Source organism: Lotus japonicus, chromosome 5 (assembly GCF_012489685.1).
Source record: "Lotus japonicus ecotype B-129 chromosome 5, LjGifu_v1.2".
Taxonomy (NCBI): Eukaryota; Viridiplantae; Streptophyta; class Magnoliopsida; order Fabales; family Fabaceae; genus Lotus; species Lotus japonicus.
The window spans coordinates 51,642,350-51,661,297 of record NC_080045.1 but is presented as its reverse complement, the minus strand read 5'-3'; the positions used below and the strand labels follow the sequence as shown (position 1 = coordinate 51,661,297).

The window sequence follows — 18,948 nt, the reverse complement described above, 5'->3', positions numbered from 1 at the left end:
GAAAGTTTACAGTCCCCACAGACGGCGCCAAATGTTCTGGGAATGAACATTGAGGAAAGGTATAGTACCTAAGGGTAGAGAGATTGTGCTAGCGAGAGAGAATGAGAGAGAGAATGAGAGAGAGAATGCTGAATTTCATGTGTTATTTCATCCAATGAGCCAAAGTCCCTTACAATTGATGACTACCTCCTATTTATAGGGCTTGAGTACTACCTATTGGGCTGATTGGGCCTCCGGAGTCGAGGCCCAACCCAAGGCCAAACTCTTGCTCTTTGGCGAGCTAACCCCTGGGCGTTGCCCCTCTAGTGGCTCGCCCAGTCCAGAAATGAAGTGTTTAAAAAATGAGGGGGTATATATCATTACTCTTCTTGGAACTATGCAAACTTTTGTCGAATTAAGATAAGGAAATCTCAGGTGTTTAAGGTTCTGCGTTCACCTAGGATTTTGATTTTGTCCAATAGTGCACTCCCCTTATCACTTGTAAATTAAATGTCTTCTTTTGCGGAGAACTAGTTCTCCATGATCAGATGATTTGCTACTTTAATTAATTAGAGGAGCAATTAGCTAAAACAAATACAATTCATGCTCGAAGCTCTCTGCTCTCTGTTTCCTAAATTTGGAAATGTATTAAATTATATATAAATGCACATAGAGAGAGGCACAGCAACAGAGAACAAAGGCTGAACTGAAAGGTGATTAACAAAAATGGAGGTGACCAACAAATACATAGTGATAAAGCATCACATTGAAGATGCGCCAAAAGAGTCACATTTTGAGCTCAAAACTGAGGTTTTTTCTCTCACAGTTGAACCAGGATCTGATGATATCATCATCAAGAATCTGTATATCTCAATAGATCCTTACATGATCAATCGCATGAAGAGCTATAGCGGTTCCCATAGTGCTATAAGCTTCTTCACGCCCATAACTCCTGGCAAGGTAATTATTGTTTTCAAGTACAATTGCACCTAGCTGAAAACTGCTAACAGCAGAAGTAGAAATTGATTTATATCACAATTGATTCTAAAGTTAGAATCAATTTTAATTCTGTGAACAGCTTTTAAGTGATAGAATTGATTCTGAGAACAAATAAACTGATCCGTTATTAATCTTTGATAATTTGTCTTATCTGGGCTTGTGTTTGACACTTTCCAGGCTATTGATGGTGTTGCTACTGGAAAAGTTGTGGCATCTGGGAATCCCAAGTTTGAGAAAGATGATTTGGTTATGGGAGTCTTCAATTGGGCAGAGTACAGTTTGGTTAAGGAAGGAAGCATCATAAACAAATTAAATTCCTCTGAATTTCCACTCACTTATCATCTAGGAGTTCTGGGTAATTCTTAGTGATAAAAGCTTGGATATAAATTTGTCTTTTCTTATATTTTCTTCTATATGCTGTTCATTTAAATATATTAAGATTATTTCATAAAAAATGAATACAAAGGTTTGTACTAAATACATTTCCAAATTAAAAAGATAGAAATATACCACTTACAAGTTACAAGTGAAATGGAATTGCATTGAGCTTGCAAGCTGCATGTGCTAGCAAGTAGGAAGCTCGTTATACAATATACTTTCTCTCAAGGTCACTTCAAGCATATTTGGATCAATTTTTCTTGCATAACAATTAATTCTGAAACCAGAAGTTAAATTCTGTCTTCAAAATTAATTGTAGAAGAGTTGAATACCGCAGCTGATTTCTTATCCCAGGAAGCTTTTAGGGAGTGCTCTTTGAGTCGTGTTTGGAAGCTTCCTCCATCGGATGTTATTGAGTCTTTGTGTCTTGATGTGCTAGTTTAGGTGCTTTGGTCTTTAGCATTCCTCTTGTAAACAAAACAAAAAATGTACTAGAAGCATTTTGGCAAAGCTAAATGACCACTAAATGAGTTTCTATGGCAAGTGGCAACTTCTGTTTTCTACATATAGCTTATGTTTGGAGAATACATATAATTTTTTGTTCACTCTTTATTGTAGGCTTTAGTGGATTGTCAGCATATGGGGGATTTTTCGAACTGGGAAGACCCAAAAGTGGTGAAAAGGTATTTGTTTCAGCAGCCTCTGGATCTGTTGGAAATTTGGTGGGGCAATATGCAAAACTCTTAGGTTGCTATGTTGTTGGATGTGCTGGGAGCCAGAAAAAGGTGTGGTGGGACTTAAGATTTTACTCTATCTTCCCTAATTCTGGTTTCCAATTGATAAATCTAATCCATGACTGATTTGTTATAGGTGTCATTGCTCAAAGAAAAGCTAGGATTTGATGATGCTTTCAATTACAAGGAAGTAGCAGATTTAAACTCCACTCTTAGAAGGTTTGTGATTCATGACAGACTTTGAAGCATGTGAACTCTAAAATCAAAATTTATCCATTGGCGTAGTGATTGTGATTTAGCTGCTCGTCTCTTAATCAATCAGTTGTCTCTACACCATGTGGTTGGGGGTTTGATTGTCAACTTTTATGAATGGAAAAAAAATATTGTTTAGTGCGTTGATTGTGGCCCATGGAACGAGGGATTAGTCTCACTCCGACTAGCTATAAAATAAAGACAAGAAAAATATTAATTATTTTTGTTCAATGCAATAGTTTATTTTGTATTTCAGGTACTTTCCTGATGGAATCGACATATATTTCGACAACGTTGGAGGTGAGATGCTAGAAGCAGCGATTTGTAATATGAAAGCATTTGGTAGAGTGGTTGTTTGTGGGGTAATCTCTCATTATACAGATATTGGAAAAAGAGCTTCACCAAGCATGATTGACATTGTTTACAATAGAATCACTATCAAAGGATTTTTAGCTAGTGACTTCATGAATGATTTTGCCAACTTTTTAGCAAAAACATCAAATTACCTTCGTTCTGAAAAGTTACATGTGATTGAAGACATATCAACTGGTGTGGAGAGCGTCCCCTCTGCTTTTATTGGACTCTTTAACGGAGATAACATTGGAAAGAAAATTGTATGTTTAGCAAAAGAGTGATCCTGGGATTAGTGAAAAAATGAGTGAGAAAGACTACAATATTAATCATTTCACCTCTATGAATGTAGTATGTAATGAATTTTATCTTTTTTTTTTAACGTGGATGAATTTTATCTTTGAGAATAAGATTCTTGAAAAACTTGTATTAAAGTTTTGTAAGAACTTCATAAGTTCATTTAATATGAGTTATGGGTTGTGCGACAATTCGGCTCAAATAGAAGTCGAATTGCCAAAAAAGAAAAAAAAAACACTCACCATTATTATGTTACAAGTAGGTTCTAGGCTTCTAACTAAGTTCGGGTGGGTCGAACCAACTTTTTGTTTTTTTTCCTTAGCCACGATTTTCTATTTTTTTTTATCTATTTAATAATTATTTTTATTTTATTACATTTTATATATGAACTTTTTAATATTTTTAATTAGATGAGTCAACTCAACCCACCAACCCTAAGTGAGTCGAGTCAGATCAACTATTTTTTTAACTCATTAAAATGTGAGTTATGAGAGATTGATTCACTTTTTTATGAACTTATGATGGACTAAATTGAGCGAATAAGAATAGCTCACTCAAATAGCTTTTTAGTAAAATAGAGTGTCATACTCATATTTGTCTTAAGTTGATTGAATATACATATAATCTTTCTTGCTTAGTTTCTCTGTTTTATGCATTTCTCTAGCTTGTGTTATCTTGCGATGGTTGAATCAACAATCTTCCAGAAACCAAATTAAAAAAAAAATCTTTTAAAAATGTTAGACATTCTAGTTGCTTGAGCATACTTTTGATGGAGAAGATAAGTGAGAAAGAACTTAATGAGAAACAAAACTCCACGCTCGTTTTGAGGAAGTCGACAGGAGAAAAAAGAGTATCAAATCACGGATCTCATGCGCTTTTCATGATCTTTGCAAAAATGCGAAGAAATTAGCACAACACATTCAGTTTTTTTTCTTTCTACTCTAAATAGTGGGGTCTTTTAAATGGCAAAGAAACTGACACAGTGAATACAAAAATTCCTTTCAATATAAAATAATTTTCTCTTTCTTATCTACCTCATTTTTTGTCTTCTTTTTATCTCCTATCTCTATCACTAGTGTTTTTTACCCGTGCGTTGCACGACGATTAAATTTATTTGAAAGATGAATCAGTAGAAATAAGTTTTAACTTAGTTTAGACTCTTTTTAGTATGTAAAACAGATATGGAACCGAACATATGATACAAACAGGTAGATGAATGGACAACATTAAATATATTAATTTGATGAGGTTGTATATACCTCACACTCTCAACACTTGAATAGTAATAAGAACCAAGTTTTTAAGGAATGCATTACATTGAAATTGAAATAAGATAAACATAACAATGACAACGACATGAACGGTTATTAGAAGTTGTAGTCCATGATTAATGATAAAAACTTCATAACCGATCTTGTTGTCAATCAAGTAAATTTGAGCTATAGAACCTACAAAGGCAAAAAATTATATAAGAGTAATAATAATTAACCAATACAAATATAAACTGTGTATAATTTGAAAATGTTAAATAAACCTTATAAAAGCGCCAATAAACCTTCAAATTTGATGATCAATAAACTCCTTGACATCTTTTTATGCTGTCAAAAATAAAATTAATAACCATATCAGTTTTCCTATTAATGAAATTTAATTTGAAATTATTTGTAAGATAAAAAAGCACTTACATGTCAAATATTATCGAAGACTTCTTGATACACCACGTTGCGTGTAGTGTTAGATACAACTCCTTCGTCATCTATGATGAGCATCTTCAACCCCTTTCTAGATTTAACTCTAGAAAGTGTAACATATAACTGCCCGTGAGTAAAGACATGCCTTGGCAAATACAGTCCAACATGAGATAAAGATTGCCCCTGACTTTTATTTATAGTCATTGCAAAACATAAAGTAATTGGGAATTGTCTGCGCTGAAATTTGAATGAAATGTCAGAATTAGATGGAGTTAAACTCATCCTTGGAATAAATGTTGTTTCACCCATCTTGTTTCCATTTAAAACAGTAGCAACAATTATATATTTAGTCAAAGTTTTGACTATCATTCGAGTGCCATTACACAACCCTGCAGCTTGGTCAATGTTTTGAATGAGCATGATCGGGACACCAACTTTTAGTTTAATCGCATGGTTTGGAATTCCAGAGCATTTGAAATCATTTAAGAATTCTGATGTAAACCATTCCGCATTGACACCCGAATCTTCGTCTGACTTTCACAGAGTATCACAACTCAAATATTCTGTTTCATCACCAGGAATCATTGCTAACATAAAGTTGTTGATTTCCTCTACACTTTCAAGTGTTGGTGCAAGGATCGCTCTTTCTTGAAAGAAGGATTTTTTTTTGCAAATTATGCGCAAGTTTCGGATATGCAAAATTAACTAATTCAAGCAACGGTTCCTTACACTGTTCAATAAGAATATCTGGAGGAATCTCAATAAGTGTTTCTTCCTCATCAATTGTTTTAACTGTACCATCTCCCACTTGAAGCAACCAATCTGCAAACTCTTTTATTTCTGCTGCTGAAGAAGTCGATGTAGCATTTTGCAATCTCATATTAACAGTCAACTTCATTACCTTGCAATGCTTCCACAGATATGAAGAATTGATAGCTGAACCGACAATTTAAGAACGGCTTCCTTTGGAAATAAATGGAAGTATTTGTCTAAAGTCGCCTCCTAGTACCACAAGTTTACCTCCGAATGGAATGTCATAACCATGGGTAGACTGAGTCTTCATAATGTCATTTAGAGATCTGTCTAAAGCTTCAAAGCAATGTTTGTTTAACATAGGTGCCTCATCCTAAATAATTAGGCTTGCTTTTTTCAATAATTCAGCTTTTGGGGAACCTTGACGAAGATTACAGGTTGATATCTCATTTATTGAAATAGGAATAGAAAACCTTGAATGAGCCGTTCTACCTCCAGGTAACAATAGCGATGCAATTCTGCTAGATGCCACATTTAAGATGATAAGGCCCCTTGAACGCAAAGCAGCAGATAATGTATTACAAACAAATGTTTTTCTAGTTCCTCCAAAACCATATAGAAAAAAGAATCCACAGTTATCAGACAAAACAACATCCAAAACGTTCTTATAAACAATCTCTTGCTCCGAAGTAAGAGAACTGACCAATTCATCTTGAATCTTTACCATTTCATCCCTATTATAATTCAACTCATCTGCAACGAATCTATTTTCAAAATTATGAATTTCTAAAAATTTAGGGTATGGTAAACATGGAAATTCCTTGAGCGACCTTCCATTGCCTTGCAATATTTTTTCAATCTCAATCATACATAAGTTCTGTAATTCTTCATCCTCTATACGAAGATCTCAATGATAGCACAATGTATCAGTATACATCAGGTTGGTAAACAACAAAAATTAGGAAGGATTATGTAGTGCCTTAATTATGTTTATTTAAAAGCATTTATACCTTCATAAGCAATGGGTTAATGCGGTGATACATTTGGGAATAATTTATTTTTGTTTTCACAGCAGGGAATAATTTATTAATGATTATAATGTATGCTATAATTTTCCGTCCATAATTGTAGTTACTTCCATTTGAAATAATTTAAAAAGAGGTATGAATCTTCTGGTATTAATTTATTTTAAAAGTCATTTAATGCTTTCATATTTCTATAAGTTTGAAAAATCTTTGATAATGGAGAGAATGATGGTACTCATAATAAATAATTAATCCTCTTAAATTCATTTAAAAGTGTATGGAATATCACGGATTTTTTTTTACGAAATTAAAACTGAAAATTAATAGCAGCTATGGGTTCATGAATTGATTAATTTGGGAATAATATATTAATGATTACGAATATACACTCAATATTTTACTTAAAAAATTTTAAAAAAATATTGAGTGTTGGGTTAAAATCTACACTATTAACTAAAATAAGAAAATTAAATGAAATAAGGAAATTAAATTAAATAAGAAATTTATATTAAATGATAAATATTGAGATTTTTTTTCCAATATTAGAAAGAAAATGCATTTAATCAAGTGCAATTTTTTCCTTCTAATCATACTTACCAAAATTTTGTAATCAAATTTGCAATATTTTTAAAAAATGGTTGTATTTTTAACGTGATACTCATAGATAAAACATTTTTAAAAAAAATTGACACATAAATGGGTTTCCTTAGTGAAGCTCTAAAATAGATTTGTTCCGGATTTTTTTTTAACCTGAAAGAAATAATAGTGAGATTGGATTTTGGAAAAAAAAATGTGTTAATACAGTTTTTTATAAATATATAAAAAAACGAAAATTTGTACATCATTAAGGTAATACTGATTATTTATCAATTTATCACATTGATTAACTAAATCCTTTTTTTATGGGTTGGAATCAATCAAACATTAATGCCCAAAGTTTTTCCCAATAATTAAAGCAGAATTAGGCAAGGAATAATAAATCATTTTCGTTTTTTAAATTAATGGAAAAAAAAATAATACATTAACTAAATTCCCAATTTGAACCTGATCTAGGTCATCATTTCGTTTTCTATATTTATTCTAAAATAAAAAATAATACTTAAATATGTAAAGAATAATAATTAATTTGTCTACTATGAACCACAAATAATTAAAAGAAATGAAAGATTGCAGAAAATTAAATATTAATAATTGTGTCTAAAAAATTAATTCATCTTCTTGCTACATTTGCAAGCAGGGTAATACCAATCCATACCCTCTGCGATATACTTAACCGTACCAAGAACAACACAATAGGACTTCTGCTAAATTAAATGTGTAAATCAAAACGTGTAATATATGTTGTAACTAAAAATGAATGGAATATAAATTATTATTGAATTGTAAAGTCAAAAGTATACCTCAGCAAAATATTTGAGTTGCTCAATGGTTTTCCCATCACTAAGTTTTAGAAAATCATTCTTCAGGGGTAGTTTTTTTGCCGAGTCCTGCAGCGGGCTAATCACTTGTGCAGCAGTATCATTTGATTCCAAGAACCTGGAAGATAGCTGATTTCATAGTTTGTTATGAATAGAAAAAATGAAAGAGGTTTAAAAAATTAGAATAAAACTCACCGAGCTCGGAGACTGGCAGCTTCTTGTATGAGAGGATTAAAAAGAACCTTTGTAGCCCCATAAACATTTTGGAGACTTGTCTTACCTGTAAAAAAAATTAGAATAAAGGAAAATAATATGCGCAACGAAATTTTGATCATTCGACACCATATCAAACTTTTCAATACCTTTAAAAGGCTTGATCTTTGCACATTGCACCACCACAACAGTATTTGTTGCATCTCCCGATGCAAGATAACCTACGATTTCCGCAACATACTTGCCAAAAAAGGCACATTCAACCCTATCCCTATTTAAAAATTTAGGAAAATATAAAAATGATTTAATAATAATAAATAATGAAAAAATGTGAATAAAATTTAAAGTCAAGAGTGTACCCATCTTGGTCAAGTTGAATAGTAATTATCTTATGTTTTTCCCCGTCTTTCTCAAATTCTTGCTCACCAGTTGCACTAGTGGGAATCTCAATTACATCTGCTCAATCAAAAAAACATTAATCCAAATTTTAGAGTAGTGATTTAAAAGCAAAAAGATTTGAAAAGAGTATATACCTATAAGAAAAGATGTATCAAGGTCCTTAGAAATTATATCAGAGAGTGGCACAAAAGAATAAGGGCTTAAGTTTATCGCCTTGTTGGGAACCAATCTCACAGAAGTATGAATGTCAAAGTTGATTTTCCATGGATGCGAGGTTGGACGGAAGTCACGACCGCTTTCACCAACATCAAAAAATGAAATCTGATATACCCGACCTTCACTTAGCAAAGATTGGAATCGGTATATAAGAGTCTTTCTTACCGAAGCGTGAATCTTATGACCCTGAAATTTAACAATAAGAGAACATAAGAGATTTACCAACCATTTCAAAAAAATTAACTTAAAACATGGTGATTATAATAAAAAGTGATATACCTTGTCATCCATAAGAATCATGTCCATGGAAAATGGAAGCTTTGAGCCATATAAGCTCGGACTATGCCATAAACGAATAACCTTTGCCACAATAGTCCAATTCTCCTTCGAGGCATCGAGGGTGGCGACATCGTCAATTGCCATGAGATCAGAACAAAGTATATTTCAAAGCTAATTAATTGGTGGATGATGAAAGGACTGATGATGGTGAAGAATAGCATTAGGTGATTTATATAGAAATCAGATAAGTGTGGCTCACAATGTAAAGAAAAAGTGCAAAGAATACACCCTTGACTTTTTATTCGAGTATTATAGTAATTCTTATGATTCCTATTACAAAACTGAATATTCGAATTGAATTTGAATTGAATAAGATGAATAAATCTTAAATTTCCCGTCGAAAATATCCTAACATTTGATAGCATTAAATGTAATCAATCCAAATTCAAATTTTCCTCAGCATTTTGCGGTTTTAATTTGGTCGAACATATGGTTAAATTGGAAAGTAGTAAATAGAATCAATGCTAATTTGACAATATCATTCAAATTTGAAGTTTTTATTTAAAAGAATTAAATCAAATAAATAAATAGATACAAATCAATACTTAATTTTAAAAACATAATGCATTAACTGATATAGGTCAGCATTATGTGTAACCGTTTTTTTAGGTTAATTCTTTTATATTGAGAAAGGAAATAAACTTACTCAATTTTAAATTTTTCCTTCTAATTAGCCTAACCTTCTGGAAATTTTTTTAAAATCAGTAGCATTAAAGAAGGATAATCAAGGAGGCCGATTTTTTAGGTTTATTCTTTTATATTCATTTATACATCTATATAATTGCCCCAATCAACGACAATTATTCAATACTCCTGGAATTTTGGCTGTAAATTAATTGTGTGACAATTGGAATTTTTGACTCATTGAGAAAGGAAATAAATTTACTCAACTTTAATTTTTTTCATTCAATTTAGCCTAACCTTCTGGAATACTTTTTAAAAATTGTAGCATTAAAGAAGGATAATTAAACTCGGCAATTTTTTGAATGCTGTTTTTATTCTATAGTTGTGGCTCTTCAATTTGACTTTTTCAAATAAATGAGTGGAATCAATTGTTATTGCATTCAAATAAATAGGTTTAATTCAAATAAATGTGTTGCCAACTAATAGGCCTCCATACCAAACTCATATAAAAATGGGCTTGTAATACTTTGGTCCAAATCAATGTCATGGTGACACTTGTCAGGCAAAGAGGGGGGTTGAGTGAAAGTTATTCTTGGAGTGCCAAGTGTGCTAGGTGGGTCTCACAACCTTCCTCTTTTCTAAAGTATATAGATGTATACCAAACAACCTACAAAATATAATTTCTCAATTTTTTTTGCTTTACTCATCTCCTCACTTATTCCTTTCTCTCTTCTATTTTTCTTTTGTCAACCAAACAAAACATGAAATTGATTTATTGTAATCCAAAAGAGAACCTATGTACATAAATATTACTGTATCATCTAAATATGATAATTTCTTCTCAAATTTTCATTCATAGCTCAAGTGGTAAGAGCTAATTGACATATGGGTTGATGAGAGGCAGGTTCAGGGATCAACTCTGGAGAGCTGTAATTTATCTTTCTGATACTATAGTTTATTTTTCCGATGTAAAAAAAAATAAGGGTTACATAATTCTTATGCAAATGAACCGTATAAACAACTTATATAGTACTTATGGTTAATTACACACAGAATCTCTTTGCTTATTTTGTAAATTGTCTAAGCTAGTAGATGTAGGAACCGTAAATAATAAATATTAAGACATAATGAATTCATGAGAAATTAAGTGTGTGTTTGGGGGTCCTAGGGAATAAATCTATGAGACATTAATGTGTGAACAACATTAACAATGTGAGGTGAAAGGAACAATTTCCTTCCTTCACGTTAGATTTTGAACACAAACTAGGATCATACTGAGTGCTTCACGCAAGGTTATGATACCCAAGACCCAGTTTGTTTGAAAAATCTAAATGGATCCACATCTAGATGTGATCCATATTAAGTAAAAGCAATAAATAATTATTTTTAGAAAAATAGATCCACATTTAATAGTGTTAGAATTTTTTTTTTTAAACTATAGTGTTAGAATTAAAACCAAACACGTCTTCATTTGCACAAAGTAATCATTAATTCATCATCATTATCAACTTGCTTGCTCCCTTGTCTTTAGTTTAAGAAGAAAATAAAAAAGCCAATAATTAAAAAAGAAGTTGGAACAAAGAATGTATTCTGATTTTGTTTTAAAGAATTATGAATTATTGTAGTTCCAAAAATAATTGTGTACATAAAAATCAAACTGATGATAATTTCTTTACAAAAGTCCACCTATTAATTATCAAATAAGGGTCACAAAATATTTATGCAAACACTCATAAAATCAACTAATATATCACTTATGGTTAAATACACCTACATAATCACATTAGTTATTTCGCTAATTATCTTACATGAGCATTTGAAATTAAGATGAAATCTCATTGGTACCGGATGAATCTATGGGATTATGATGAAGCCTTATTGGAGATTATGGATCTTCGAAATCAGCATGAAATTTTATTGGACTTGTTGGGCCTATGAAATAAACAAGAAGCCCAAACATGTTATATGGGCCAATAGTTGGGTTAGATGGGCTTTTGAGATACTAAAAAAATAAAACAATCAACTAAAGTTTTAATTAATGAATTATGGAGTATGTTTTTTTCCCCTCTGTTACCTTGGACGAATGAGAAGAAAGAAAACTAGAAAAGGAAAATAAGTGATATGATATGTGATTTAACAGAAAATGCAAAGCTAGATAAAAAGAAAAATGTGTGAAAATGAGATAGAAACGAAAGTAAGGTTTGAATGAATCATTACTCTTTAACTAATATTCTTACAAACTTAGTTAATTTGTGTTGCTGTAGGAGGAAGGTTGATTGTCACTATCTGTGGTACTGGTTCCTATTGCGAGTTGAGTGATTTTTGTTTGAGTAAAATACATTTACCCCCCTCAAGGTTTGCTAGAAAAACACTCCACCCCATTCTTATTCAAAATATACACTCCACCTCACTCATTTTATCAAGTTAACCTCATTCAAAAAGATGCTAAGGGAATATTCCATTCAAATCAAAATTATTTAATGTAAACTTATTTTTCCTTTTTTTTCTGGTTATTTTTTTTTCAGAAAAAAACGTCACTTTCTAATATTTGACCAAACAAATATTCTCAATCTTGCATACCGTTGGAGCTGGTATATAAAGTAACCATTTTATAAAATAATTCAAGAATAAATATGTATGAAATAGTTTTAAATTAAAACTTATGGTAAAAGTACGTTAAACTTCCACTCCATAAAAGAATATAAAGTTATATTATTATTTTAATTAATTAATTAATTTGGATAATATGATCGCGTTGGTTATAACATGTTAAATGTTAAAGTATATATTACTTTTAGTAATTGAAAATGAGGGATGTTATTGATATATGATAAGAGAATTTTATTAAATAATATCCATACATTACTCAATGAATTCATAAGCAACATTTTTTTATAAATCTAGGAAAAAGAAATTTAATTAGTATTTATTTGGTGAAATTTTAATTAGTATGAAATTAATTTCGAAATATTTTTATATAATTCACTATTTATAAAAATCCTTTATAAATTGGGTATTACTAGTAATTGTGATGTTATATTCTTTTTTGTTGAAACTAACATTTTTTTTTTAAAATGGAACTGGTGTTAAACAATTTTTATTTGAAAGTGAGGTTTTTTTTTTTAAAAAAATAAAATAAAAAATAACCAGAAAAAAAAAGAAATGGAAAAATAAGTTTACATTAAATAATTTTGATTTGAATGGAATATTTCGTTAGCATCTTTTGGATGGAGTTAACATGATAAAATGAGTGAGGTGGAGTGTATATTTTGAATAAGAATGGGGTGAAGTGTTTTTCTAGCAAACCTTGAGGGGGTAAGTGTATTTTACTCTTTTTGTTTTTATGTCACCAACCACCTCTTAACAGTTTTAATAAGAACCTTGGTAGGTGTTGAGTTTATTGCAGGCTGGTGGTTTTTAATTGGTTTGTTTGGTACCACCATGTCCTTTTTCCACTAGCAAGCGTATGCAATTTGGTCCATCTCTACTGGCTTTGCTCTTGTTGAGTTCTTTAGTTTTTAGCCCTTGGGGCTATCAGCTATGTTCTTATGTACAGTCTGGAGATACAAAAGCTCCATTCAACACCCTTTGCTGGTTTAATGACATAACATTAACCATTGACCAAAACAAAACTTAGTTTTCTTCCTCACATCATCCCTTTGATATGCTCTTCATGCTTCTTGAAAATTTGAAAGAAAACAATTCAAACCGCAGTTTTTTTTTCTTTATGCTTTTACAATACACATCATTCTAAAATAATTTTTTTTTACTTGTACATCTTTTAAATTTTTTTGGTGTATGACAGATGTACTCCTTCAGAGGCAATCATGTTCGAGTCGGGAACATCCACATCATGGTAGGGCTAACTCTCTCGGCGTTTCATCCACAAGACTCGAACCCGAGACCTTGCTTAAGGGAAATCAAACATGTACCACTTGAACCAACCTCCAGTTTTAGGTTATTTACTTATTTTTATATTATTAATTTACAAAAAATAAATAAAACTTTTTTTTGGCCAAAATATAAAGCTTATTTCAATACATGCTTTTTTCGCAGGTCGGCCAACACTAAATGAGGTCTAGCTAAAACAAACTTTAAAATGAGACTCTTTTTGGGTCTTTTTTTACTTGGTAAAACAAAATTTGACTCAGTATTAATGCTTGGTTTTTTTGTCCTTTTGACTTAGTAAAAAAAATTGGGGCATTTTTTACTTAGTAAAAATATTTTTTTGGGACCTAAAACCCTTGCTTTGATGACTTTATCCTTGTGTCCGCCAGTTTTTTCATATTAAAGTGACATCATTGCTTACATCACTAGATTAAATGATATCATCACTCTTTTTTGGTGATTTTATTTTGATAAATTAATGAACTATTTCTAATTGAATTATTGTATTCTTTTTTTACATTATTAATACATGATAACGTAATTCACTTGATTGAGTTAAGGGTAGAAATAAGTGTTGGAAATGGTCTAAGGTTCAAATCCTGAAAAAGAACATTTGTAATTACTAACAACTAACCACTACCATTGACCTATAAAAAATAATAATTAAACTCCAAAAACATTTACTTGACTCTTTTTAGTTCCAACTTGTTTCTTCGGCCGATTAGTATGTGAGAAGATTGTATGTATTTTACATGACTCTTTTTAGTTCCAACTTGTTTCTTCACTCTTATAAAATACATACAATCTTCTCACATTACAACTAACTTAAAATTAAAAAATGTTAAAAATAAAAAAATGAAGTGAGGTGATTAGGGAGCAGATATGAGATTGTTTGATTCAATTTTCTGTATTTAAAAATAACTTTTGGAAACAATTTTTAAAACTGTTTTTCAAAACAAACAAAAAAATACTATTTGAATCTTTCCGTTTTAAAAAATAAATAGTAATACTACAAGTAGAAATTATTTTTTTTCTTTGGCAAATCATTTAAAGTATTGGTTTTAGAGTTCGTTGCCATTTAGTTGTAGATGCAACATGTATGCATTGTGCGAGCGCCGTTGAGGATGGTCTTCACTGTCTCAGGGATTGTCCGCGATCTTGGGACCTGTGGCAGCGGCTTGGTGCAATGGCCGAATTTTCGATGCTCTGATTTGGCGGTTTGGGTGTCCTCGTTGGCTCGTGGCACGCATGGGATTAAGTTCTTAGCAGGTTTGTGGGCATCCTGGAAGTGGAGATGTAATTCGTTGTTGGATCCGCAACCTTGGCCCTTCGAGGTGGCGTGGCGGAAATTATCGCATGATCATGATGATTGGGTGCGCAGCAGTTCTGTGAACAACTCTCTTCTTTGCCATGCCTGGTTTCCACCGCCACCGAAGGTGGTAAAATGCAACTCTGATGGGAGCTTTCGCGACATGGACCAGCGGATTGGTGGTGGTGGGATCATTCGAGACCACAATGGCCGTTGGGTGGTGGGATGTTTCTCCGGGAACGCCGGATATAGTGTGTTTAAGGCGGAAGCGGTAGCGCTACGAGAGGTACTCAGTCTAGCATGGGATCGAGGTTTTCGGAGAGTCATATGTGAGGTTGACTGTGCTGCGCTTGTGACCACCTTAGCAGATGAAGCAGCTGTTCAGTTGCACTCGGATTTCCTGGTGTTGTATACCATCAAGGAGATGTTGAGGTGGGATTGGGAGGTGAAGCTTAGTTGTATTCATCGGGAGAGCAATGCGGTAGCGGATCACTTGGCAAGGCGGGGGGCAGCTACAAGTTCCTTAGGATCCTAGATCATTGATGTCCCAGACCCTGATGTGGAGTACTTTCTGTTGAAGGACTCTTTGTCAGTTCCTTAGTTTTATTTTGCTGATAGTTTTCCGATGTATCAAAAAAAAAGTATTATCATTAAAACTAATGCTTTATATTGTAATTTTAGAATTTAATTGGTATACTATAATAATGTAAATTTTAACATAGGCTTCAAATTAGATTTTGTGAACCCTGTTGATTCTTTGGACTGAATGTGGAAATTACAAGTTATGAAGAATGTCTGCATTTTCATATAAATAAAATATATTCAAATGTAATTTAGCTCACTCAACAGCCTGCACACGATATTTATCTTTAGTAGAAGATGCTCTTCATTGTCTCGGAGATTCTCCTCACTCTAGGGAAGTGTGACTCATAATGGGTGCGATATATTGGCTCAATTTCCAGCTTTCGGATGTAGTTTATAAGATTACTAACCTTGCGTGAAGTATTGCCAGTCTTAAAATTTATTACGGCTAGTGAGGTGTTTGAAAATGGCAGAATAACATGGTTTTTTAGGACCACCCTTAGTCGCTTAAGGAAGCTTAGTGGAAGATTTGTCACGAGCATGATGGTTCTTTGCGGGTGGTATCTTCTCCTATCATGCACCGTGATGCTTCTTTATTAATGATGAAATCATGGTCTCACCCCCTCTTCATGTGGCGCTGTAAAGCTAAACACGAATGGTAGCTACAGGGAGAGCGATAAGTGCATGGGTTAGCCGGTTAGGGTCTTGTTTGGGATGAGCATGGCAAGTGGATTTGTGGCTTCCAAGCGTTCGAAGTTGGTGGAAATCCGTTCATTTTAGAGGCCAATTGGTTGTGTGAAGGTCTCTCTTTATGGAACCACGAGTATTATAACGTTATTTGTGAGGTGGACTATGCAGAGTTGCTTCCTTCCATTGAGGACCCAAAGAGCTTGAGATTCCTTCCAACACTCAACAACACAAATCGCTTGCGAGAGAAAAGTTAGAGCATTAGCCTTCACCTGATTCCCGACGATTGTAATGCCCCAAAATGCAAATTTACATGGCCGATGAACTAAACTCAAAATCTAAATTTTTAGGGGAAAAACATATTTAACCAAAACTCAGAAGTCATATAAACATAACAAGTCAAACACCTATTAAGTAAATATGATTTTAATTGGTATTTAGGTTGCATTCAAATGATCCAAGATTCACATTCATCTATTGATTGACCAATGAGACAAAAAGAAACCAGATAAAATGACCACGAGATTTGATTTGGAAGAGTTCATCAGAATCAGAATGAAACATACATTTTGCACATTTACTTCTCTGTGTATCTTCTACAATCAAATCATGCCAGTCCTATGCTAAAGAGGTGTGGTGGAGCTTATCTACTCATGAATGGTGATCTCTGACATTACATTGATTAATGCCTTTGAATTTAACCTTCGACATGGTAAAAAGAGACAGAAACATGCTATGGTAATGGCACTATTTTACCATGTGACTCAAAAATTTCTATATGATGATGAATAGACCCTGCAAAAGACAGTTTGAGATTGAAACTATGCGCAAGCAAGCAAGAGAAACGGCAAAGAAGAAAAACTGCGGTGGTGATTGGTTAGTTAGACCGTTAAGTATCTTCGAACCGGTTAATGTTGTTAGCATTGAATGAATTCTTCAAGCTCCAACAAATAAATCCCCTGAAGGAGGAATCTGGTTTGGTTAAATGATCAGTAAACTCTACACCCGAGCTAGCTCCTCTTTTTCCTTTGATTTTTCCGGTCTTTCTTTCTTACTCTTTGTCCATGCATCTCTAGAATTAACATCCCTCTGTACAGAACAACATCCAACAACTTCAAGAAGAAGATTGCATCACAGAACAAGCAACGGCTTGAGCCCAATGCCTTAACTTGGTCTTCACCAGTTCAGGGTCATCCCCTGCATTGCACAAACACACCCACATCAGCAAACTATAACACAAACCTTGTTAACCCAAAAAACAAAAGATTTGGCGACTTGGCGTGTATTTGGAAACCAGAAATCATAATTGATTCTGCCAAGAGTAGGATGTGAAATGAAATGTTTAAAAACATTAATGAAAAATACTATTTTGTTAGTATGAAGAAATTAAGTTATTGAGTTGTAAGGTTTCCCAGGTAATTTATGACTGAAGGTTTTCTAACTACTAGCAAAATTGATTTTAGGATTGAAATTGACCCAAAATCTACAATGTCACCCAAAATTGATTTCATCCTCTCAGAATTGATTCTGGGGTCAAAGACACTTTTGGTAATTTCTTACATTACAGCTTACACCTCCAAAACAAGTGTTTGAGGTGAATAATTTGGGTTTCTCTAACAAACATGGTTGGCCAAATCAAGTCAAAATTTTAATAAGTTTGTCAAACATGTCTCCAAATAAGTTGAAGAATAACAAAAATATTTGGGTCGCCAACTTTTTCCGTTGAATCAAATTTTCAAAATCATGATCCAAATTAAATATTGCCTTAGTTTGCATGTTTGAAAACTTATTTGAATACCACATGAGACCGAAACCATGTTGGACAGGTGCAATTTACCTTAATTTTTGCTGCTGCCTATTCTAATTTTTTTTTATAGTGGTTTTCTCGACCGAGTTTCTAAACATGACCCGAAACACATGAAGCTAGTATTGTTTGTTTTGGGAAAAAAAATGCAATGCCACTATACCTGGGCTACAAATCTTCCAGGAATCATCACTCCTGGGGCTTCCAAAGGATGATGAACGGGCACCAAGGGAAGAACCACGGCTTTGAGGGGTGGAGACTGGGCTCGGCGACAACCTCCGGTTCACCGCGAAATATAGGTCAAGCGCTGGCAACGTGTTACACAACCTCTGTCCATCTTCCTCATTGAATCCAAACCCAAGCTCTATACACCCTTTAAGCTCATGCAGGTCCTCATCGGTGAGATCATCACAAACACAATCCTGAAGCACCGAGCTCCTCCTCCTCTCTTGCCGGCGCCGCCTCTCCCACGCAATGTCTCTCGTCCTCTCACACAGCGATAGCTGCTTGGACAGCCGCTTCTTGTTCTTCCACCCTACCGGTACCAACTCCATGTGCTGCAGCTCCTCCTCCGACTCGCTCGGAATCGGCGAAGACGAAGAAGAAGAGGACCACACGGCGGCAGCTGCCTCACATTTCTGCTCCTCCATTGAATTTAAAAAAAAAATACTATTACTATTTGATAGTCGCGGCGGTTGTTGTTGCGGTGGCGGTGGTGGCGGGAGGCTGCAAGGGGACAGCCTTGCTCTGCCTCGCCGCGGTGGGAAAAATTATGTGGAATGTGAATAAATTCGAAGGTGAAAAGATTAAGAGGAAAGGTGGCGATTATTGTGTGCTATTAATGGCGGGTTTTGAGGTGGTGTTTGGTGTTTCACCGTCCATTTGTAACCGTTAGTGGCGGTATTTTAGGAGCAATATTTAGAAGGCTATGTTGTATTTGTTGTGGAAAGTGCAAAGATATGGCAACGAAAGCAAAAGAAAAGTTAATTTGTGTGCTATATTTCAGTTGC

General features: G+C 33.5%; 3 protein-coding genes across 3 annotated transcripts; 1 reads left to right on the top strand and 2 right to left on the bottom strand.

The window, feature by feature from the left end:
* Positions 1-478: 478 nt before the first annotated feature.
* On the top strand, positions 479-3,076 carry LOC130721416 (2-alkenal reductase (NADP(+)-dependent)-like). The gene is made up of 5 exons (XM_057572217.1): positions 479-939; positions 1,156-1,333; positions 1,975-2,141; positions 2,227-2,309; positions 2,599-3,076. Exons 1-5 carry the CDS (start codon positions 706-708, stop codon positions 2,975-2,977), a joined length of 1,041 nt encoding a protein of 346 aa, XP_057428200.1. The 5' UTR covers positions 479-705; the 3' UTR covers positions 2,978-3,076.
* Positions 3,077-7,664: 4,588 nt separating this feature from the next.
* Positions 7,665-9,128, bottom strand: LOC130719742 (uncharacterized). Its single transcript, XM_057570351.1, has 7 exons — positions 9,066-9,128; positions 8,624-8,891; positions 8,450-8,546; positions 8,240-8,361; positions 8,073-8,157; positions 7,860-7,995; positions 7,665-7,760 (listed from the first exon to the last, which is right to left on the bottom strand). Exons 1-7 carry the CDS (start codon positions 9,126-9,128, stop codon positions 7,665-7,667), a joined length of 867 nt encoding a protein of 288 aa, XP_057426334.1.
* A 7,453-nt stretch (positions 9,129-16,581) lies between these two features.
* On the bottom strand, positions 16,582-18,739 carry LOC130716634 (uncharacterized). Its single transcript, XM_057566613.1, has 2 exons — positions 18,102-18,739; positions 16,582-17,331 (listed from the first exon to the last, which is right to left on the bottom strand). The coding sequence occupies exons 1-2, from the start codon at positions 18,586-18,588 to the stop codon at positions 17,249-17,251; spliced, it is 570 nt and encodes a 189-aa protein (XP_057422596.1). The 5' UTR covers positions 18,589-18,739; the 3' UTR covers positions 16,582-17,248.
* Positions 18,740-18,948: the final 209 nt, after the last annotated feature.